Source organism: Sycon ciliatum, chromosome 7, assembly GCF_964019385.1.
Source record: "Sycon ciliatum chromosome 7, ocSycCili1.1, whole genome shotgun sequence".
NCBI classification, from domain to species: Eukaryota; Metazoa; Porifera; class Calcarea; order Leucosolenida; family Sycettidae; genus Sycon; species Sycon ciliatum.
The window spans coordinates 7,813,473-7,836,990 of record NC_088649.1 but is presented as its reverse complement, the minus strand read 5'-3'; the positions used below and the strand labels follow the sequence as shown (position 1 = coordinate 7,836,990).

Genomic DNA, 23,518 nt, shown 5'->3' with positions numbered 1-23,518 from the left:
GACGTTGAATGATTAAAATACAGACCAAACTGCTATTATATAAGGTTTCCACATACAAAACTGGCATAGCTGAGGTGATACCCCGGGAAGAGGAAAGTGTGAAGTACTGTTGACGCGCATGGAACATGCATGCAACGTCAGAAATTCGGTGCGGAAAATGAACAACTATGAATATCAATGCAGAAAATAACGTGCCAGAATCAGTGTACTGTGTAGCTAGAGAGAGTCTGTGTATCGCACTTGTCCGAGCGCCATGAAGGCCAGCAAACGTACTTCACAGTAAGGAATCAGGGAAAATTGTCGTGTAAGTCGTGACAGTCTAGAAAACAATGTGCTAACGTTCCATCCTGTTGGAGAAACATCACTCATTCAACCGGAAGCGATAAATCGATGCTTGGCTTTATTCTGTGGTTGCCAGGTACTCGCTTACACTACTGTGTGTGACAAATGCACGTGTGACAAATTTTAGCAATCGTTTTAGTCTCGTAATTTTCGAGGGTTTTACGAAATTTAAAAGATATTAGAACGACTACGATTTGCAGTATACCGAACACGAAAGATGAATCCATCCTGCTACAACGCCACCAAGAGAGGATAGATTATCAATAAACACACATCCTTCTATGGATGAATGAAGGCATAATGAAAATTGGGAAACATAAAAATCTAGGGCAATGCACAGACGCCTAACATCTACATGAGACACTACGGCCCTGCAATAGGGATGACTAGCGGGTGGTGGAACCAATCCCCAAATTATGCCTTTCAGGCTGCCACGAAAAATGTGTTCTTTATGCTCATAACATGAAATTATGTTTGCAAACTGTGGCCATGCACAGGAACTTCTAGCAGACAATCGAGTCTTTACACACGCTCTAACAATGCTCTAAAGTATGATACAGCAATGAGAGTATTCATACCACTAACCGCGGGGCTTATCTAGCAAGGAGGTTTACATATGACAGGGTATAGGAAAAGACTTGTAATACAACATGATACCGTCAAAACTAGGCTCAAAATATTTTTAGTAGATTGAAAAAATGGACTAGGCCAAGCGTATGACAGGCTTGAATTACATGTTTATGACTGTGTCTGTAAATGCATGTAGCAAGCAGGCCACCTGAGGTCTGCTGTTCAAGTAGCAAAGCTGAGTCAGCCGGGATTGTATTGCAGCATCAAGGAAAGCTAGTTTTGTCCTCCTGGTTGTAGCGCACTAGCGAAAAATGGTTAAAAGAAATTCTTGAAGTAATTCTCACTTTGGCGATTTCAGCTATACTTTTGGAATTTTTTATCGCTCCCTGCGAGAGGGTTTGCACTTATCCTGCCGACTTGAATATAACTGGACTGACTCACGACCGTGATCTTTAGCACTCGAGACGTCGCTCAAACCTTCCAATCTACAAACCTGAAAGAAAACAGTACTCACTGCTCGATGCACAGTATTTCGAAAAAGTTCAAAGATCATCAATAAAAGTAATGCTCCGAGAGCACTGCATTATGCAGAGCTATCCAATGCTAAGAGTGAAACTCCAGCGTTTCCGGCGCGACAAACCCCTAGCGAACTCCAGACGCTAGTGTGAGTCATTGTGGCTCATGGAGGTGCTGAAAAAAGGCGAAGGCCATAGGCTGTTCATAACGTTGCCCACAACCCGTCTAAATCGCGAGACTCCATTAGGAAAAAGATGTGAAAAAGTGGTTGATTCACTTTCGCTCCAAAGGTAGGAGCTAGCTAGCTCCCACGTAGGGTTCGACACGCAAGTCCGGACGCATCGTGTGAATGTAGTGAGTTTGATTGCTTATATCGCATTAGAATTTTCCCTCCATATCTGTGCAAAGAACATTCTGAGGGTGATAAGGGAAAGTGTAAACACAGGTAATTTATTACTCAACTATAATCACTTTGCGAGGAGTAGGCATGGGTTACCCTGTGTCAGGAGTTCGCGAAAATAGTCACGCCGCCCTAACTCTATGGATATGTAATGATGGATCCCTGGATTTGTAAGGTCATCAGCGCCTGCAACAGAAGGACATCTTTAACGTGTAACACATCGTTTAGTGGTACCGTCAAATCAAGTACACGATTAGGATAATAACACCTCGATGCACTACGGTGTGAGAAAAGGTCGCACAATTTGTCACGCGGGCTGCTACTGACTTACCATTGAAGTACCATGCGCAATCATCAAGATAATTTAATTTCCCTAAAGTTCTGAATCTGTCTTGTACTCTAGTTTGGTTGGTGTTCTTGTTCCGCAAGAAACTTAGAGTTCATCCCTTACTGCACTGCAGTGTTTGAGTGAGAAATGGAAGACTTTGAGGAGTCGATGTCTGACTGCAGTGTGGATTCTAATGAGCTGCCACCAATGCCGCCATTAATCAGGATAAGAAGGAATATATCTGGGGATTCATACGCGTATGGCACACTTTCTGCTCAGACATCTTCTGACTCACCTATCACAGGCATTGATCAACCTATGCAGAATGCGGCAGCAGAGGTATTGCCCGACCTAGATCCAGAGGACACACTCTCTCTCCACAAAGAAGATATGCCCGGGGCACCGCCTGCACCGCCTTTGACAAGATCAACGAAGATAGAATGTAGTTCAGCAAGTTCTTTAGATCATGATGCATGTTGTGTATCATCCCTAAGTAAACGTGGACAAGTCTGGCACGATGAAAAGAAGCACACTCGGCCTGGAAAATCTTTTGAATTGGGACACGGAGACAACTCGCCGTCCAAGTACAGTGGTAATGTCGACCCGAAACAGCCTGTGCAACTAGAACTGAAATCTAATGCGAATACATCTTCCTCCAGTTATCCGTTTGAACACGGTAGACTTTCTGAAACGTGGAAACAGGAGACAACCGAAGAAGGGGATTCAATCGACATGCAAGGAGTTGGCGGACATGATATCAGACATCAGCCAGTTGGGTCTCAGTGTACCGCTATGGTTCCCGATCAAGGAAAACGTTCTACGAGTAAAACGCTACACAAGTGTCGAAAGTGTCCCAGACAGTCCAAGACAGCATCTGATCTTCGTCGTCATGACCGTGTTCATACTGGAGAGCGACCATTCAAGTGTGATGTATGCAGCAAACACTTCTCTCGGTCATGCACTCTAAAAGTACACAAACGTATTCACACCGGAGAGAAGCCTTTCGCGTGCAAAGTTTGTCAAGCATCATTCACGAAATCATCAGCTCTAAGTACCCATGAACGTGTTCACACTGGAATAAGGCCCTACAAGTGCGAGACATGTGAAGCATCGTTCAAGCAATCGTCAGATCTTCGTAGACATGAACGTACAGGTATTCATACTGGGGAGAGGCATCACAAGTGCAAGGTATGTGGTGCGTCGTTCCGCCGGTTGTCAACTCTACATGCTCATGAACGCAGCACGCATTGATTTGTTCATAGAGAAGCACGGCATGTGAATCGTATTTCTACAGACCAAGAAATGGGCAAGAGCCAGAAGGTTTACACACAAGAAAAAGCCATTTTGGGGAATAATCAACTGGGTGAACCCTTGTCCAAACTCATAAAGAAGACAAACTTCATACATGCAGTATGTGCAAACATCAGTCTCGTACTCAAAGTTACTGTATGGACATGCGCTTCACATACAGGTGGGAAATCCAGCAGTAAGGTGGTTACTTTACCTGTAGAAACATTTAATCCACACGAACACATTCATAAGAACGATGATGATTGTTGTCCATTTTACTGAGTTGGCGTTAGCCATGAACTTAAAAGTCATTTCTCTGCCAATAGCTGCAGGTCATTTTATAACCAGTCTCGCTGCTCATAGAACAAATTATATTTGCAGGTTTGTTTGTTTTTGTTTTACGTCTCATTACTGTCAACAACATTGAACAAACCAGCAAGGACTGCAAAAGAAGCCTGAGCGGCCCCAACAATTTCTCTTGTTCTGGGCAACTAGTGCACTAGAGGTTCACGAGTGAATCGATATCTTGACCTACAAGTAAAAAGAAGTAGGGCGGACACACCCATTCCCACAGCACTGCAAAACCCAACCGATTCCTTTTATGGACAAAGTTTCGGCAAATTTGCCATCATCGGGTACGAAATGGAACAATGATGCCATGCAGGTCGAAAGAAGCAGTTTCATGCCAAAGTCCTACCGCCAGAACAGCATACTGCCGCGCAAAAAGAGAAGTAGAATCAGTGGCAGAGGTGTAAGTGAGACATTTAACGCCAGGACTAAAACCTATCGTAAGAACAAATCCTACCGCCAAACGCAACATCATCTGGCGCCACAAGAATGACAGATGCAGCGAGTTGAGCTTCAAAGGTGTAGGTGAGATCTTCACCGCCGGAACCAAAGCATATTGTCTCATTCAGTAATTTTCACCTTCCTAACACCTGTAGTTCACACCTATGTCTTACACCTCGTGCATGCATATTGTCTCATTAATTTATTTTCACACCTATATCTTACACCTCGTGCATGCATAGTGCAAGAGGCATATTGTCTCATTAAGTAATTTTCACCTTCCTAATACCTGTAGTTCACATCTATGTCTTACACCTCGTGCATGCATACTGCAAGAGGCATATCAGTGAGTGAAGCTTCCCAAGTGTAAGTGACTCGTATTCAGGGATGACGGCTCTGTGGCTATTCCATTATAATGATTGTCCAATGCAGTTATTATCAAAAAAAGTAGTGCGAAGCCTCTTTTACGGGCAAAAAGAAACACAATGGATGATGAAAGAATAAGTTGAAATCATCCAAATAATTATTTGTTTTTTCTTCTATAGTTCCCATCCAGTGCTGGTGTTAACGTGGGGCCTCGTGTCGCGGATCTCGATGGCTTCACATAGTTTGCGGCGGGCTCTATCTGGCTCCCTGGCAACAACGGCAACTGCAGAGAACGCACTCTGACCACACACCAATCCCCTTTTGCAGGCACAGCAGCAACAACAAGCAATCGTATTGTCAAGGCACAGGGACAATGGGCGCTTACCATTACACGCATTTCGGTCAATTCTAGAAATAGTTATTGTTGATACACAATTCGATTACACAAAAAGTGACAAATTCCGTCGTTAGAATTGCTTTTATCCAATTCCGTCAAATCCGTCAATTCTGAAGAGAGGGCGGAATTTCTCTAATTCTGGCGCCAGAATTGCACACTTGATGTGTTACCGGTCTGGTCATGCATGACTCAAGTCAAGGAAGAGCCTCCCTGGTCCAGGACCCTGAACGGTGTGGCGCGAAAGCAGGGCTACAACTGCATGTAGTTGCTACTTTTGTCTTCCCGAAAAGCTAATTGCCGCTGTTGAGTTTCCGCTGGGAGCTGATTATTAGACCAGATCATTTTGGGTGGTCCTTTAGCACACGCGTTCAGCTTTATCAAAGCCCAATATGGGGGCTGTTAAGTGATGACGTCACAGTTCCTTCGATACGCATAGCAACGATCCCACTGGGTACAAACAAATGTAGCGTCCTCTCCACCGAACCAGTTGTCAGTGGCAACATATAGGAATCCTGTACTTGTCTTCGTTTCTAGTTTGCTGTATTTATTGAGTGTCTTGTTTTCTCGTTGTCCTTGATCTCGACGGTGTTGTCCTTCTCATTACCTTACTGAGACGTCTCTTGTGACTGTAGCCAGTGTCACGGAGGATTTTATTGACGTGACGAGGTAGACCGCTGAGATCGAGCGTGAAAAACATTAGTAGCTCCTGTAGAATGTTTTCTAGGATTGCGTATCCATGGTCAACAAAGCCAAGGTGTAAGACAGCATGAGAGACCGTGTAAACGATGTGAACTCCAAAAGGTAAGTTCCTGAACATGTGGAAAGATATGTGTATTTACATACTCTCTCTTCATCCATCGATTGCCGGTATGCATTTCATTTTTTTCTTCACAGATAATCTGCGCACATTTATTGTAATTGGAGAGTTACCATGTCAATCTAGAAAAGAATGTACAAACGTTCCGTCCTGTTGGAGTAACATTTCTCTTTCCACCTAAAACGATATATCCATGCTTGGGTTTAATCTGGAGCAGCAACGTACACGCTTACAGTACGTTGTGTGGCAAATGCGAGTGTGACACATCTTAGAAAACGGTTTAATCTCGTACGTTGCGAGCGCCTTACTAAATTTATGTATTAAATTATAAAGACGACGAATTACAGTATACCAAACACGAAGTATGAACCATGCTACAATGCCAACCGGAGAGGTAGATTATCAATAAACACGCATCCTTCTATGAATGAACCAAGGCATAATGAAAATTGGGAAACATATCCATCTAGGAGAATGCACAGACGCCTTACATCTACATGACACACCACGGCCCTGCAATAAGCATGGCCGGCGGATCTTGTTAGAAATCCCAAACTTATGCCTTTCAGGATGCCAACAAAAACGTCTTTAGTCTTTATGCTTGTTACATGAAATTATGCTTGCAAACTGTGGCCACGCACAGGAACTTTTAGCAGACAATCGTGCCTTTACCCACGCTCAAACAATGCTCTAATGTATGATACAGCAATGGGCATATTCGTACTAATAACCGTGGAGGCTCATCTAGCAAGGATGTATAAATACAACAGAGCATAGGAATGGACCTGCAACACAACAAGGTACGGTCGACACCGTCATCATGTCTTTCATGAATTACACAGTGGACTACACCAAGTGTATGACAGGCTTGAACTACATGTACAGGACTGTGTGTGTAAATACATGTAGGAAGGAGGCTACTTGATGTCTGCTGTTCAAGCAGCATTGCTGAGTCAGCCGGGATTGTACTGCAGCATGAAGGAAAGCTAGTTTTGTCCTCCAGGTTGTAGGACAAAAGCGCAAAGTAGTAAAATCCCAAATCAAATAACAAATCTTCAAGTAATTCTCAATTGTGCGACTTCAGCTATACTTTGGGAATTTTGTATCGCTCCCTATGAGAGAGTTGGCATTTTTTCTACCTACATGCATATAACCGGACTGACTCACGACTACGATCCAGAGCGCTGGAGAAGTCATTCAAACCGTCCAATCTAAAATTTTGAAAGAAAGCACCACTCCCTGCTCAATGCACAGTATTTTGAAAGAGCTCACAAATTATCGGATTTAGTAGGCTAATAAAAGCTTTGCTCCGAGAGCCATGCACGACCCAGAGCTATCCAAGACTGACAGTGGCAGTACGCGTCCAGCGCGACAAACACCCAGCGAACTTCCAGCAGCAGTGTGAGTTATTGTGGCTTATGGAGGTGCAGAAAAATGGCGAGGGCCGTTGGCCCTTCACAACGTTGCCTACAACCCGTCAACATTTCGAGGCTGCATTTTGAACAAACGTGTGAAGAAGTGGTTGATGCACTTCGGCGATGCTCCTGGAATCGGATTTCGCTACCAAGGTAGGAGCTAGCTAGCTCCCACGTAGAGTGCGACACACAAGTCGGAACACACTGTGTGAATGTAGTGTGTTTGATTGCTTTTACCGCATTAGGATTGTACTTCCATATATGTGCAAAGAACATACTGAGGGTGGGAAGGGGAAGTGGAAACATAGGTAATGTTTTACCAAACTAAAATCACTTTGTGCGAAGTAAGCATGGGTTACCCTTCGCCAAAAGCTCTCGAAAATAGTCACGCTTTACTAACTCCATGGTAGTGTAATGATGGGTCGCTGGATCTGTAAGGTCACTAACGGCTGATGCAGAAGGATGTCTTATTCTTGTAACACTTCCTTTAGTGATACCGTCAAATCAAGCGGGCAATTAGGATAATAAAATATCGACGTTCTACGGTGTGAAAATTTGGCTTTGAAGTGTGAGAGAAGGTAGCACAATTTGTCACGTCGGCTTCTACTGACTTACCATTGAAATACCATGCCCAAACCTCAAGATGATTTCTTTTCCCTAAAGTGCTGAATCTGATTGTACTTTAGTTTTGTTGGTGTTTTCGTTCCTCTAGTAACGTATAGTTCATCCCTTACTGTACTGCAGGTTTTGAGTGAGAAATGGAAGACTTTGAAGGGTCGATGTCTGACTGCAGTGTGGATTCTAATGAGCTGCCACCAATGCCGCCATTAATTAGGATCAACAGGAATATATCCGAATATGGCACACTTTCTGCTCAGACATCTTCCGACTCACTTATCACTGGCGTTGATCAACGTATGCAGAATGCAGTAGCAAAGGCGTTGTCCGACTTAGATCCAGAGGACACGCTCTCTTTCCACAAAGAAGATACTTCCGAGGCACCGACTGTACCGCCTTTGGCGAGACGAACTAAAAAAGGAGGTAGTTCAGCAAGTTCTTTAGATCATTATGAAATTTGTATATCATCCCAAAGTAAAAGTGGACAAGTCTCGCACGATGAAAGGAAAGGCGCTCGCCCTGGAAAATCTTTTAAATTGGGATACGGAGACGACTCGCCTTCCAAGTACAGTGGTAATGCCGACCCGGAACTGCCTGGACAACCAGTGCTGATATCGACGGCGAATACATCTTTCTCCAGTTATCCGTTGGATCACAGTAGGCTCTCTGAAACGGGAAAAATGGAGATATCGGAAGAAGGGGGTGTAATCGACACGCAGGGAGTACCCGGACATGATATCAGACATCACCCCATTGGGTCTCAGAGTACCGCTATGGTTCCGGATCATGGAAAACGTTCTATTGATAAAGCGCTACACAAGTGTCGCGAGTGTCCCAGACAGTTCAAGAGCGCATTTCATCTTCGTCGCCATGAACGTGATCATACTGCAGAGCGATCATTCAAGTGTGATGTATGCACCAAATACTTCTTTCATTCATGGAGTCTAAAAGTACACAAACGTTTTCACACCGGAGAGAAGCCTTTTGCGTGCAAGGTTTGTCAAGCATCGTTCCAGACATCATCAGGTCGAAGTAAGCATGAACGTGTTCACACGGGGAAAAGGCCGTACAAGTGCGAGACATGTGAAGCATCGTTCAAGCAATCGTCACATCTTCGTGATCATGAACGCATGCACACAGGGGAGAGACCCTACAAGTGCGAGACATGTAAAGCATCGTTCAAGCAATCCACACATCTTCGTAATCATGAACGCATGCACACAGGGGAGAGACCCTACAAGTGCGAGACATGTGAGGCATCGTTCAAGCAATCCACACATCTTCGTGATCATGAACGTATTCATACTGGGGAGAGGTCTCACCAGTGCAAGGTATGTGGTGCGTCGTTTCGGTGGTTATCAACTCTACGTTCTCATGAACGCGGCACGCATTGAATTGTCCATAGAGGAACAAAGCATATAGATCGTATTCGACAGACCAAGAAGTCGGCAAGAACCAGAAGATTTACGTACAAGAAAAAGCTATTTTGTAAAATATTCAACTGGGTGTACCCTTGCCCAGACTCATAAAGAAACAAACTTCATACCTGCAATATGTGCAAACATCAGTCTCGTACTTAAAGTTACTGCATGGCCATGCGCTTCACATACAGGTGTGAAATCCAGCAATAATGTGGTTACTTTACCTGTAGAAACATTTAACCCACACGAACACATTCATAAGAATGATGATGATCGTTGTCTATTTTACTGAGTTGGTGTTAGCCTTGATTTTAAAAGTCCTGTCTCTGCCTTTAGCCGCAGGTCATTTATAACCAGTCTCGTTGCTTATAGAACTAATTATATATTCATTTTGTTTGTTTTTGTTTCCGTTTAATTGCTGTCAACAACATTGAACAAATCAGCAAGGACTGCAACAGTAGCCCAAGAGGCCCCAACAATTTCTCTTGTTCTGGGCACCTAACATTAGTGCACTCGACTTTCACGTGTCAATCGAAATCTTGACGTACAAATAGATAATCAAGAAAATGCAGTTGTGCACTCGAAGATTTCAGGCATTCATTGCAGTTATAAAATCAAGTATCGAAAAACATTGCTTTTGGTGCACAGCCACTGCCCTACGCAATCAAAAAAATGCATGATTCAATCGCTCATGCAACAGAAATATGAAGTTGGTCGAGAGTTGGATGTTAACGCAGATTCCACCTGTTCCTATGGTTCTGTATTTCCGTCTGAGGCAATTTTCCCAAAATCACCAACTCAGGAAGGGATGTAAGGGAGGTAAAATGTTTACGTGTCATTTTGTTTGTGAAATACACTCTATAGTATACTGATACATTGAAGGCTGGATAAGTTTTGTTTATGCTGGCGTAGTGCAGTAGGAAATGGACGTATAAAAAGCTGTTAGCTTGTTTGATGTTTTCTTTATTTGAATTCGCTAAAACCAAACGGACAGAACTGTCCAGTGAAAAGGGAGCGAATGATGAGCGTCAAAATCACTATGAATCAAAACATCTCGGGGTAAAGTGAGACAGACTATAAGGAGGGTTTGCACAATACTAGTACATAAAGAGGAGTACGAGTACAAAGACCAGGCAGGCACAGTGGGTTTTTCCAGCCGTGCTTCTACCCACAGTCAACTGGGAACTTGTGGCCAGGCACAAGGGGTACATATATGCAGCTAATGGGGTTGTTTTCGGCACTTGTGCCAGTGGTTGTGAGACTTATCCACTCACCCCAACCGTTAGGCGCTGCATCTGCCGCTAGGATTTATCGGGTGTTAGCGGCCGTGGTGAGTTCCCTTCGGGAACGGACACGATAATTTACTTTTTGTTAGGAGAACAAAGGCGCGGCAGAAGTCCAAGCAGGAATGCACTCAACTCAAAAACAGAGAGAGTGAGAGAGGGAGAAAGAGCAAGACAGAGAGAGAGAGAGAGAGAGAGAGAGAGAGAGAGAGAGAGAGAGAGAACGTGAGAGCGAGAGGGTTACACTTATAAAGTGTAACAAATGAGGGCTGAGACCCCTACAACAACAGGGTTTTACGTCGTAGTTTCACTTGGGGCTAGTTGTTTGGAGGGTGAAGCTCTTTGTGCTATATCAATGTTTTGACACTTTTTTCCAATTTCTGGCTAAATATTGTCAATTGTTGGATCTTCACTAATGAATCGCATCCGAGTGTTCACTTAAGAATCTGCGGGTTATCGGAGGTTTGTAAATTTCCTGTCGCTCCCAGAAAGCACTCTCTGGAGCAACGTCATTGTATGCTACGGTATCCATTGGTCCTTCCACATACCGGAGAATGTGCATAAGGATATGGCATAGTCCTGAATTTGCACTAAAGTCCGTGGACATGATGCAAATAGCAATACATATAATTTATGTTTGTTTCCTTCAACAGATATTTTCAGCAAGAAGACCTTTGGACCGAAAATGTACCCAATGAATGTGATATCCTCTGGAACCAATAGAAAATCGACAGAGAGTTGCGCGTTTACCTCAACGAAGACCCACCGGTTGTACCAAATATTCGCTACCAGGGCCAAGATGCGTACAGTCGTTCAACAGAGGTTGTTACTAGTCTGGCAACTTGGTATGTATCTACTGCTGGTGTAGCTACGGTGACCATAAACCAGGAAGCTGTAGCATTATCGATAGACGTTCGTGGTAGGTTGAACGCACAATGCTTTCCATCTTCTATTAAGCCTAACAAGTAGCCTGTTGTCACATTGATATCAACGATGTCAGTCACGGCTCAAGCAAAGCCATTTTGAAGCCCCGGCCATAGGGAAGTGGATGTAACTACGTCTGCTACACCATCTGAAATGTAAGACGGGGAGATCGCGTTTTTTTGGTTAAGGCTATTATGAGCAGCTTGCGTTACCTGTGCAAGCATCTCTGTGATTTATAATGAACGTCTTAATTCCAAACTCAGCGTCATACACAGGAGTTTCTGCTGTAAGGATACGTGAGACATGGGAGCAACCTGGCGCGTTTGACATGTCGGTTGAACGCAGTCGTCAGCTCAGACAACATTCGAACTCGTCTAAGGTTATAGATCAAAATCATAAGCAGTCTCAGTACTAGCGTATAACGTTCCACAGTTGTCAGTTTTGCCAGAAAGAGTTCAGAACAGCTTCTCGCATTCGAGTGAATTCATACTGGTAATCGACCATTTCAGTGTGAGAAATGCGGCAAGTGATTCCATTGGTTGGAACATCTACATGGTCATTATCGCATACATAAAGAGAAGAAGAAACAGTGTACATGTAAGGTGTGTGAAATGTCTCACAGGTTATTACCAACTTTGCGCTCACATATACTTTTATTTTACTTTTTTATTTTTTACAAAGACCACTTAAACGCCAAACATGAGATGCAGCTAGGGGAAGCACGCACAACCTGAATCGTGGCAGTGGTGGCGAGGTTTAGGGAGCTCCGCCGACCTAGGGTCTCGACTTCATAGGCACCTAGACGCAATACTTACTGGGGAGAGTCCGTATTTTCATAAGGTTTGCGAGAACTCTTTCACGCACTCATCAAATCTCAGAAGGCATTGTAGCGTGGCATGTAAAGGCAGAAAGTGAAGAAAAAAGGAAAGCTTCTGAACAAGGTAAGTTCGAACCCCACATGCAAAGAATACTAGTCTTATTACTGTAGATGTTTTAACACACCAAGCTACAGTGACACATGTACTAGACTACAATGATTATTTATTAGTATTACGCACACACTCATGGCCAAGGCCAATCAAGGAGGAGGTGAGGGCGATTATAGCCAGCTATGGCAAAAAAACTAAAACTAAACATAACGTCAATCAATAGAACTAGCCGAACCGACATTTGTAAGAAAGGGTTTGCTCCCCACACCGGAGCTCGCGCTATTCCGCCGACTTTACTTGACACTTGACTGACTCACGACACACGAGAAGTCCATCGAACCTTCGACTCGGCAAACCTGCAAGAAAGCACCACTCCCTGCTCAATACACAGTGTTTCGGGGAATTCACCCCTCATCAGTTGAGCTTGAGTAGGCTGAGGAAGATTGTGCCTGAAGAGCACCACTTATATAGTGCTCTCCAGGCACAAACATCACCAGGGATACAAACTTACAGAGACGCTCCGTTTCCAGCGCGACAAACACCTCGTGAACACCAGATAGCAGCGTGAGTCAGTGTCGCTCCTGGACGGTGAGACAGACGTCGAGGTCCCTCAGTCATTCGCAACGCTGTCACCTCCAAACCAAATAGTCGCAAGCCCGCGCTGGGCACAACAGTACGAAGTAGTGGTTGCGACTTCGTCAAGTGTCAAGTAAAGTCGGCGGAATAGCGCGAGCTCCGGTGTGGGGAGCAAACCCTTTCTTACAAATTATCGCCGAAGTCGCAACCACTACTTTGAACCGACATTTGTGTACTTTATTCATGCAATGTAAAAACGGTGGAGACGATGTGCAATAAAACGATGAAAATATGAAGAAATGGTGTAGGGAAAATATGGATTAAAACAAGTTTTCGTACAACACTCATCAGGAATCGTCGTTGTACTAAAGGACACTGAAACAAAAATTGAACTATTATAGAAAATCTAAGTGAGAGAAATAACACTAAGAGCAACAGCAGTGAAATTTACAAGTGTGAATTTTAACAATCGAAGCGAGAAATGAACAAAGGAGAAAGGAAGAAAAGACAACGTGATAACACATAACAGCAGTACATTACACCTAGAACATTAACGGCCGAGCTTGGCCGCACTAAACACGACACGTTACTTGAACAATTTCAACCCAATTATATACACCTATCTGCATTTTTAAGCCCAGCTGCCTTCGTGATCTCGGCACCTATGCCCGCGACAGAAAACAATGGAGTAACATCTGCTCAGCCATTTAGTCTAGTACTGCTCTTCTTAAATTTGACCTTCATTACAAGACTCTTCTTTTCTTTTTCATTTCGTTCTCCCACTCTCACACACACATGCTCACAGTTAATTCTGCCGTCGTGAGTCCCATTCGGGACGGATACGAGAATAATAATAATAATAACCCCTTAAACCAGTTAAAATAATAATAATAATAATAATAATAATAATAAGTGCCTGCCCAGTTCTGGCTCGGACCAGTTACATTGAACGACATAACCGGATAGTAAAGTATGTGCACTTCGAAATGTGTAAAGCACGAGATCTACCTACTGGTGCTTCACGATTCGACCACCAGCTCAAGGCATTGGTCAAGAGTAATCAGTATCGCCTCTATTGGGAGTATTCGGTCCCAACTGACCTGAAACTATCAGCAAACAGGCCCGATCTGCTCCTTGTTGATGACAAGGAGCGCATCGCCTACATTATAGACATCAGCGTTCCTGGTGAGAACAACATCAATAAGAAAATGGCTGAAAAGCGCTCGAAATATTATGATTTGAAGCGGGAGATTTCGAGGATTTGGTCCCTCAACCAGGTTGACGTGGTCCCTGTGGTTGTCGGTGCCCTGGGAGGCTTGGTGGGGGAGACTCCTCAATGCCTTCGGACTGTGCAGGGAGGAGACCTGGCTATTGTGCAACAGGAGGCTATACAAGGTTCGATTAAAATACTGAGAACTATCCTTAACATGTAGATGCACCTCTGCTGCGTTTGCATGTTCAATAGCTAAGAGACTTGAATAACGACTGATAAAGACTGATATTTCCTTTGTTACTACTCCCTTCATTGGTTGATGTATTTTGCCTGTCGCTGCAAATTCTTTATTATTGTTTTGATGTTGGAGTTCGGATTGAGTTTCTTTCCTTTCTTCCTCTTCCTTCAACTAGTTCTTGTCCCTTTGGTTTTTAGGTTTTATTTATTTATTTATTTTTGTTTTTGTTTTTCACTTTCTTTTTGCTGTCCCACCCATGGAAATATTTCCCGGTGGGTCTGGCTTATCGCCTTCGAAAGAAGTGAATAAAGGAGAAATAATAATAATATACTATCTTTCTGTACACACAAATTAGACTTATAAGGTTGGTTCACATAAGCAAAATCGGCGCCGCAAGACATCGGCGGTGAGCCATCTCCCGATCCATTGCGCCTACGGTTCGAGTACCAAATCTACTACAAAGTAGTACAGAATGTGCCAAAATGCTACGACAGGTTTGCCAATTGAAGCTTGAATTCTTTGTTTTTTCAGTAGTTCAAGGTCTTTCGGTGATGGCCACTCGGTGCTACCTTTTACTGGAGATCATGAAACTACTTCTACACATTTTATTGCAGTCTAGTAAGCGATTGTTATTATTATTATTATTATTATTCATTCATATTTTACTAGGGCAGTCCCCACAGACCTATGGTCTTCTTACAGGGTGCCCTAGCCACGTGAAGATAGCGGAGCGAAATGCAGCAGGTAGGGATATGGTGCGAATCGCGGCAGGGAGGGCGTTCCATCGGTCAGCTCCAAGATAAGATACAGAGTGATAGCCAAAATGCAATCTGGCATGGGGCAGTACCAGGCCGAGCAATTCCTGAGAACGGGTAATTCTAGCAGTGCGGGATGATGAGACAGCACGAGGAGTGAAAAGTCGTTGTTGTTTGTGTCGAAATTATGCTTGCAAACGTTGATGAAGTCACAAGAACTTGCCAATGTATCCATTATAATTTTATATTTGTTTCAATTGTATTTGTCTCATAAGTTGCACAATGGTCTAGCAGATCATCCGAGAAGGACGGGCTGGTATCCTGACTTATTTGCCGCCTTGAAGCGACTACAAGAATGGCGAACGGACCTCCTCTCTAGCTTCAATTTAGGAAAATTTAGGACAAGTAAGGGTTTGATATTTTGACAAAGTCTGGCTCCCGGCAGCCGGCGATCACCGGCGCGAACGGTTCACAAACCACTTTTGGTCAAAATCGTACGGGATCGGCGCCGGGGCAGATCGCAAGAGTTGGGCACTGTCCAACTTTGCCGGCGGTCCATTGCGAAATTTTACCGTATGATTTTGTTACGACTGCACTGGTTCACACAATCGCAATGCGCCGGGAGAGGTTGCAAGAAGCCCACCGCCTGTGACTCCCGGCGCGTACCGGCGATATGTGAACCAACCCATACAGACGCTGATAGATAGCTTCCAACACTTTTAACTGTAGTCCATAACCATGACGACCACGGCACAATACAGTGAACGAAGAGTCGGAATACGAATTGCAACAATCAGGACTAGCTAGCAGATGATTGTACACTGAAGACTTGCTACCACGAAACCGAAAAAATGTTCTAGGTGTAATGCACTGCTGTTATGTGTTATCACGTTGTCTTTCCTTCCTTTCTCCTTTGTTCATTTCTCGCCTTGATTGTTAAAATTCACACTTGTAAATTTCACTGCTGTTGCTCTTAGTGTTATTTCTCTAACTTAGATTTTCTATAATAGTTCAATTTTTGTTTCAGTGTCCTTTAGTACAACGACGATCCTGATGAGTGTTGTACGAAAACTTGTTTGAATCCATATTTTTTCCCTACACCATTTCTTCATATTTTCATCGTTTTATTGCACATCGGCTCCACCGTTTTTACATTGCATGAATAAAGTACACAAATATCGGTTCAGCTAGTTCTATTGATTGCGGTTATCAAATTATTGTCTCCTCGCCGTGTGTTCAAACTAAACATAAAAAGAATATAGAGAAACAAGTGCAAATCAGAACAACAACAATAAAAGAAGAGATTGGGCTGCAAATTAAGTTGCATTATTAGGTTTACGGGAAATGGTCCGAGAGATCATGAACAAAGGCAGACATGGTTTCACATGATTGCATTTTTTGCGGAAGCGAGTCCCAGAGACAATAGCTAATGAAAACAGGCGAGCGACTCATTGAGTTATTTCTTGAAATAGGGAATCTTAGTTTATTACGACTTGACGAAGAGGAGTTAAAACAGTTAAGCGCATTTTGAATATGCTTTGGGGACTTCAGCAGTTTAATCTGATGGATAAATCTACAGCAGAGTAGGCCTTGGCGGATAATGCCGGCAGGAAAATTGGCAGAATTCGGTACTTTTTTTCATAAGTTTCATGCATGTTTGGTATGTGGATAAAGAAATGGAGCAGAATTCGAGGAATTGCTCGCCATAAGGTTTGTATGGTTCTGCCAATTTCGGTGCAAAAAAAGCAGAATCTGCCACCTTTTCGAGCATTATCCGCCAAGGCCTACTGAGCAGAGTCTGTTAATTCTGGTTTGTAAAGGACAGCCTGAAGTGTGTCCTTTTTATGAGTATTATCGCATTTTGTTTCAGAGGAAACTGTTTACACATCCTTGTATGAATGGATCAAGGAATAATAACAATTGGGAAACTTATCCATCTAGGGCTATGTACAGACGCCTAACATCTACATGAGACACTACGGCCATCCTATAGGTATAGCCGGAGGATGTTGGTGAAAATTCCAAAATTATGCCTTTCAGGATGCCTACAATAACGTAGTCTTTATGCTCGTTAACTGAAATTAAGCTTGCAAACTGTGGCCACGCACAGGAACTTCTAGCAGACAATCGTGTCTTTACACACGCTCAAACAATGCCCCACCGTTAGGCGCTGCATCTGCCGCTAGGATTTATCGGGTGTTAGCGGCCGTCGGGAGTTCCCTTCGGGAACGGACACGATAATTTTCTTTTTTTCTTTTTTTTTAAACATTGCTCTAAGGCATGATACAGCAATGGGCATATTCGTACTAATAACCGTGGAGGCTCATCTAGCAAGGATGTATAAATACAACAGAGCATAGGAATGGACCTGCAACACAACAAGGTACGGTCAACACTGTCATCATGTCTTTAATGAATTACACAGTGGACTACACCAAGTGTATGACAGGCTTGAACTACATGTACAGGACTGTTTGTGTAAATACATGTAGGAAGCAGGCTACTTGATGTACGCTGTTCAATCGCTGAATCAGCCGGGATTGTATTGCAGCATCACGGAAAGCTAGTTTTATCCTCCAGACTGTAGGGCGAAAGCGTAAAACAGTAAAATCCCAAATATAATAACAAATCTTCAAGTAAACATGAAGAGAACCAACCTAAAGATGCGCCTTTTCTATGGACATGAATATAACGGGACAGACTCACGACTGCGATCCAGAGCACTCGAGAAGTCGTTCAAACCGTCCAATCTACAAATATGAAAGAAAGCACCACTTCCTGCTCAATGCACAGTAATTTGAAAGAGGTCACAAATTATCGGCTTTCGTAAGCTAATAAAAGCTATGCTCCGAGAGCCATGCACGATACACGCTATCCGAGATACACGCTATCCGAGACTAACAGTGGCACTCCGTGTCCAGCGCGACAAACACACAGCGAACTTCCAGCAGCAGTGTGAGTCGTTGTGGCTCATGGAGGTGCAGAAAAATGGCGAGGGCTGTTGGCCGTTCACAACGTTGCCTACAACCCATCAACATCGCGAGGCTGCATTGAAGACAAACGTGTGAAGAAGTGGGTGATGCACTCCTGCGAAACTCGAGAAGTCAGATTTCGCTACCAAGGTAGGAGCTAGCTTGCTCCCACGTAGGGTTCGACACGCAAGTCGGAACACACTGTGTGAATGTAGTGAGTTCAATTGCTTTTACCGCATTAGAATTGTACCTCCATATCTGTGCGAAGAATATACTGAGGGTGGGAAGGGGAAGTGGAAACCTAGGTAATGTAGTACCAAACTAAAATCACTTTGTGCGGAGTAGGCTTGGGTTGCCCTGTGCCAGAAGCTCGAGACAATAGTCACGCTTTACTAACTCCATGGTAATGTAATGATGGGTCGCTTGATCTGTAAGGTCACTAACGGCTGATACAGAAGGATATCTTATACTTGTAACACTTCGTTTAGTGATACCATCAGATAAAGTGGACGATTGGGATAACACAATCTCGACACTCTACGGTGTGGTATTTTAGCTTTGAAGTGTGAGAGAAGGTCGCACAATTTGTCACGTCGGCGTCTACTGACTTACCATTGAAATACCATGCGCAACCAGCAAGATGATTGAATTTCCCTAAAGTGCTGAATCTGTCTTGTACTTTAGTTTTGTTGATATTCTCATTCCGCCAGTAACGTGTAGTTCATGCACTGCAGTTTTTGAGTGAGAAATGGAAGATGGCGAGGAGTCCATGTCCGACTGCAGTGTTGATTCTGATGAGCTGCCCCCAATGCCACCATTAATCAGGATAAACAGGAGTTTATCAGTTAGTGGGAATTCATCCGAATATTGCACAATTTCTGCTCAGACCTCTTCCGACTCACCTATCACAGGCGTTGATCAGCGTATGCAGAATACGGTAATAAAGGTATTGCCCGACTTAGATCCAGAGGACACGCTCTCTTTCAACAAAGAATATACATCCGGGTCACCGCCTGTCCCGCCCTTGACAAGACCAACGAAGAAAGGAAGTAGTTCAGCAAATTCTTTAGATCATTATGGATTGTGTGTATCATCCCCTAGTAAACGTGGACAAGTGTGGCACGATGAAAAGAAGGACGCTCGGCCTGGACAATCTTTTGAATTGAGATATGGAGACGACTCGCCTTCCAAGTACAGTGGTAATGCCGAGCCGGAACTACCTGGACAACCAGTGATGAAATCTACAGCGAGTACATCTTTCTCTAGTTATCCGTTTGATCACGGTAGACATTCTGAAACGGGAAAAAGGGAAACATCGGAAGAAGGGGATGCAGCCGACATACAAGGAGTTCGCGGATACGATATCAGACATCAGCCAGTCAGGTCTCGGTGTGCCGCTATGGTTTCCGATCAAGGAAAACGTTCTATGTGTAAAACGCTACACAAGTGTCGCGAGTGTCCCAGACAGTTCAAGAAAGCATCCAATCTTCGTCGCCATGAACGTGTTCATACTGGAGAGCGACCATTCAAGTGTGATGTATGCAGCAAGTCCTTCTCTCAATCTGGCAATTTACTAATGCACAAACGTATTCATACCGGAGAGAAACCTTTCATATGCAAGGTTTGTAAAGCGTCGTTCACGAGGTCGTCAGCACTACGTGTTCATGAACGTATGCACACAGGGGAGAGGCCTTACAAGTGCGACACATGTGACGCAGCATTCAGGTCAACTTCCAACCTGCATGTTCATGAACGTATTCACACAGGGGAGAGGCCTTACCAGTGCGACACATGTGACGCAGCATTCACGGACTCGTCAACACTACGTGTTCATAAACGTATTCACACGGGGGAGAGGCCTTACAAGTGCGACACATGTGACGCAGCGTTCAGGTCAACTTCCAACCTGCATGTTCATGAACGTAGTCACACACGTTAGAGGCCGTACAAGTGTGAAACATGTGAATCATCGTTCATGCACTCAACACATCTTCGTATACATTAACGTATTCATAGTGGAGAGGAATCTCCGAAATGCAAGATGTGGGGAGCGTCGTTCACGTGGTCATCAGCTCTACATGCTCATGAAATAATGCACACACTGCATCGTTTATAGAGTAGTCAGTCATGTAGATCGGATTTCAACAAACAAAGAAATCGATCAGAACCAGAACTTCAACATGCAATGTATAATACAACTGGGTGTGCTTGAGCTCGGACGCATAGAGAAGACAAACTTCAAACATGCAATATACACACAAACCGGTCTCGTACTCACATTTGCTGTCTAGACATGCACATACACATACAGGTCTGAAATCCACAAGTCCAACAGTTAGGTGCAGAACTCACCTTTAGAAAATTTACAAAACACGAATAAAGTCAACCAGAACAGTGACGGCAAATCGTTGTTACAAATTTTGCTTTTAAGACTTTGTTAGCCTTGAATTTAATAGTCAAGAGCATGGCTATACACACGTATGTGCAGCTCATCTTAAAACCAGTCTTGATGCAAATAGAACAACTATACTTACATTTTATACACCTGGCTTTTTGGTACTGTAGCCTCAGCATATATATAGTGTATCGCTGTGAAGTGCGACCATGAATCGCTTTTTTCCACAATTCACATTGTAAAGTTCCAATAGTCCTGCAATTTTGTTCGTTTGTCGGTAACTGGAACTAAAAATGCAATATCCTCAGCGATCTGTTGTAAACACCAGTGTAGAGTCACGTATGTACCACACATTCATCAATTACATTTCACGGTCTGTATCTTAAAAATCATTCCACTATCGTCATATCTTCGTGGTCCGAAGCATTTTCGCACAGGGGGCTGCTTAATGAGTGCAAAACATATCAATATCGTGAAAACCTTCCGTTGTAATAGCTCTCCCATCAACTTGTTATTACAATGCAGACTGGGGTAAACTCTACAGTGACCGATAGAAACTTGGAAACTCAAACCAAACCTAGCCAAAATGGAGGCTATGTTTGGCTCCCCCTCCCCAGCCCGAAGGAAGACCCTATTTGGTAAAAGTGGTATGTGCCCCTTCCATGTGTTAGTATAATCTTGCTCTAGGTATACACACACACCCTCTAGTTGTCATCCTCTAGCCAATGATGCCAACCCTTCCCGTGCATCATCATCTTTTTACGTAAATTCCTCTATGATCCCTTTCTAGTAAATTGTCCTTCCAAATTAAAACAGTTGACAAAATAAACGAGTTCACGATTCAGCTCTGATTCTCTCCCCTGCAAAACTTTTGGTTCACGTTATTGCATGTTTCTTGTTATTGTTTTGCTCCGGCAAGCTTTCTTCTCTTATGACATCATACGGTCCAAGTCATTACTTTCACTGCAACATGTTGGGAATCCAGATGCGTCTCTGCACACTCGCAGGATTGTCAATTGCATGGTGGGACATGCCATTTTGGAAAAATTTGCTTTTGTCAGTAAGACACGAAACGTATCACCCTTTGCTCCAGTTCATCAGTACCTCCATAACACCACGTTGCCATGTTTAGGACTGCATAGCGCCTGGTGTGGCATTCACTAGCTTTAGTGTAAATCATTGAGCATCATCGTAGTATTAGCATGAAACTGTCGCTGGAAACTCATATCCATGTTCACAGTAAGTGAATGTCCCACGATCACGAGGTACAATATCACTGCGAGACTGTCGTAACACCACTATCTTACTATCTTACCAAACATTTTGATAATTTCTCCTGTTTCTCTGAAGATGTTACACCATCAAAAATGGGGTGGTACTTCGTCAACACTGCACTATTTGTTTTTACTTCAATATTGCTAAGATTGATCCGGAGATTGTTCTGAAGAAAATAGCCGATTAATGGTGTAAAATTCACACTTTCCGCGTAACAGTCTCAATGACCTGGTTTAATCTGTTGGAATTTTGAGACCGTGCTCAATATGTTCTGACTTGAGTGTCGACGTTTGTATTTTCAAGTTAGTGTGCTCAGCAGCCAGTAAGTCTCTTTAGAATTGTTTTCCTCTTCGGATTCGACAATACGAACAGGGTGACATGGAAGACCCGGAAAACAGCGGTATTGATGGCGGCGACCAGACAGCAGGAAGGGAGCAGGCAGAGTCCGAAGAGCAGTTATTTTCTTACCTGAATTTCTTAGTGCAAGGTGGGTACATTCTATGAAAGGTATTGAAAACTAATAAATATTTCTGTTTTGCAAGTCTAAGGAGTAAAGCATTATTGCACTATTTGCTTGTGATAATCATCAGAAACTACCGCACCAAGTCCATGAATACACATAACCTTATTAGCCCCGGGATTTGAACACAGAGGATAGGCCAATTTAATCACGGATGCAAAAGAAAGGACAACATTCTACGAGTTATGTCGAAATTTCCACCAACACTAGCAGATAATACTATACTGTACATAAATGTTTATCTGTCGTCTATTTTGTAGTAAAACAAAATGTTCAATGGTCTCAATAGCTTTATCATTCATTACAATCTTCCGAATTTATGTTTGGTAATCATTTGAAAACTGATGAGGGAAACGAGCCAAATGAGGACACGGCCCTAAGCAGCAGGATAGGTACTGTTCCATGATTGCAACGGCGCTAGCGTTATGGCATATTCTTCAAATGTCACCCAACAAAAATGAACGGAGAGCGAGGAATGTATTCGTTTTTGGAGCTCGAGGGAAGCTTTAAGGAAAGCGATTGCCTACATGCATCAGGTATTCAATTATGCACGTCCAACTACATCTAATTGTTGCTGCCTGAATTGCAGTGATGCAACAAGATCTGATTTGAGCAACCACGTGTCACGGTTCTTTACCTTTTGGTCCTGTGTTGCCTTATTGTTAGGGGACTCGCAGGGCGCACCACGAAAACCCGATATTTTGGATGAAATTATCTCCGGAAGTCCAGTGCCTTTTGATGCCATCGAAACGCACTCTACCTATTTCGCGCCCAATGCTCGACAGAAAGAGGAAGTCCACTGGCCCAGGCAAGAGTGCAATCCACAGGCTACCGAGCCGGTGCAGTCAACCAGTACGCTACAAGGACAATTCGCTACACATGAGCAGGCAAGTGTATCTGAATAGGCAATTGAAGAACACAGGAAATATCCAAGAAGCTTAGCCTAGTTGAATTTAGTCTACCCTTAACGTGTTTTGCCACTTTCAGGCATGTGGAGCAATGTTTGCAAGCTGAAATCTTTCTATACTTCAGTTAACCGGTTAATTCCACATCGCAGAAACCAAATCATTATTGTAAGAAAGTCAATTCGCACATGAACCTAAGCAGAGATTTCAATGATACTGACAAAACACAGAAAAAACGTAATATCATAGCATCCGTCTAGAGAT

At 43.5% G+C, this 23,518-nt stretch overlaps 3 protein-coding genes across 3 annotated transcripts; all 3 read left to right on the top strand.

The window, feature by feature from the left end:
- Positions 1 to 2,215: 2,215 nt before the first annotated feature.
- LOC135820887 (zinc finger protein 626-like) lies at positions 2,216 to 4,549 on the top strand. Its single transcript, XM_065333937.1, has one exon. The coding sequence runs from the start codon at positions 2,304 to 2,306 to the stop codon at positions 3,405 to 3,407; it is 1,104 nt and encodes a 367-aa protein (XP_065190009.1). The 5' UTR covers positions 2,216 to 2,303; the 3' UTR covers positions 3,408 to 4,549.
- A 3,439-nt stretch (positions 4,550 to 7,988) lies between these two features.
- On the top strand, positions 7,989 to 9,242 carry LOC135821573 (zinc finger protein 454-like). Its single transcript, XM_065334571.1, has one exon. It carries the CDS (start codon positions 7,989 to 7,991, stop codon positions 9,240 to 9,242), a length of 1,254 nt encoding a protein of 417 aa, XP_065190643.1.
- A 9,584-nt stretch (positions 9,243 to 18,826) lies between these two features.
- On the top strand, positions 18,827 to 20,888 carry LOC135820884 (zinc finger protein 32-like). Its single transcript, XM_065333932.1, has one exon. The coding sequence runs from the start codon at positions 18,908 to 18,910 to the stop codon at positions 20,096 to 20,098; it is 1,191 nt and encodes a 396-aa protein (XP_065190004.1). The 5' UTR covers positions 18,827 to 18,907; the 3' UTR covers positions 20,099 to 20,888.
- The last annotated feature ends 2,630 nt before the right edge of the window (positions 20,889 to 23,518 follow it).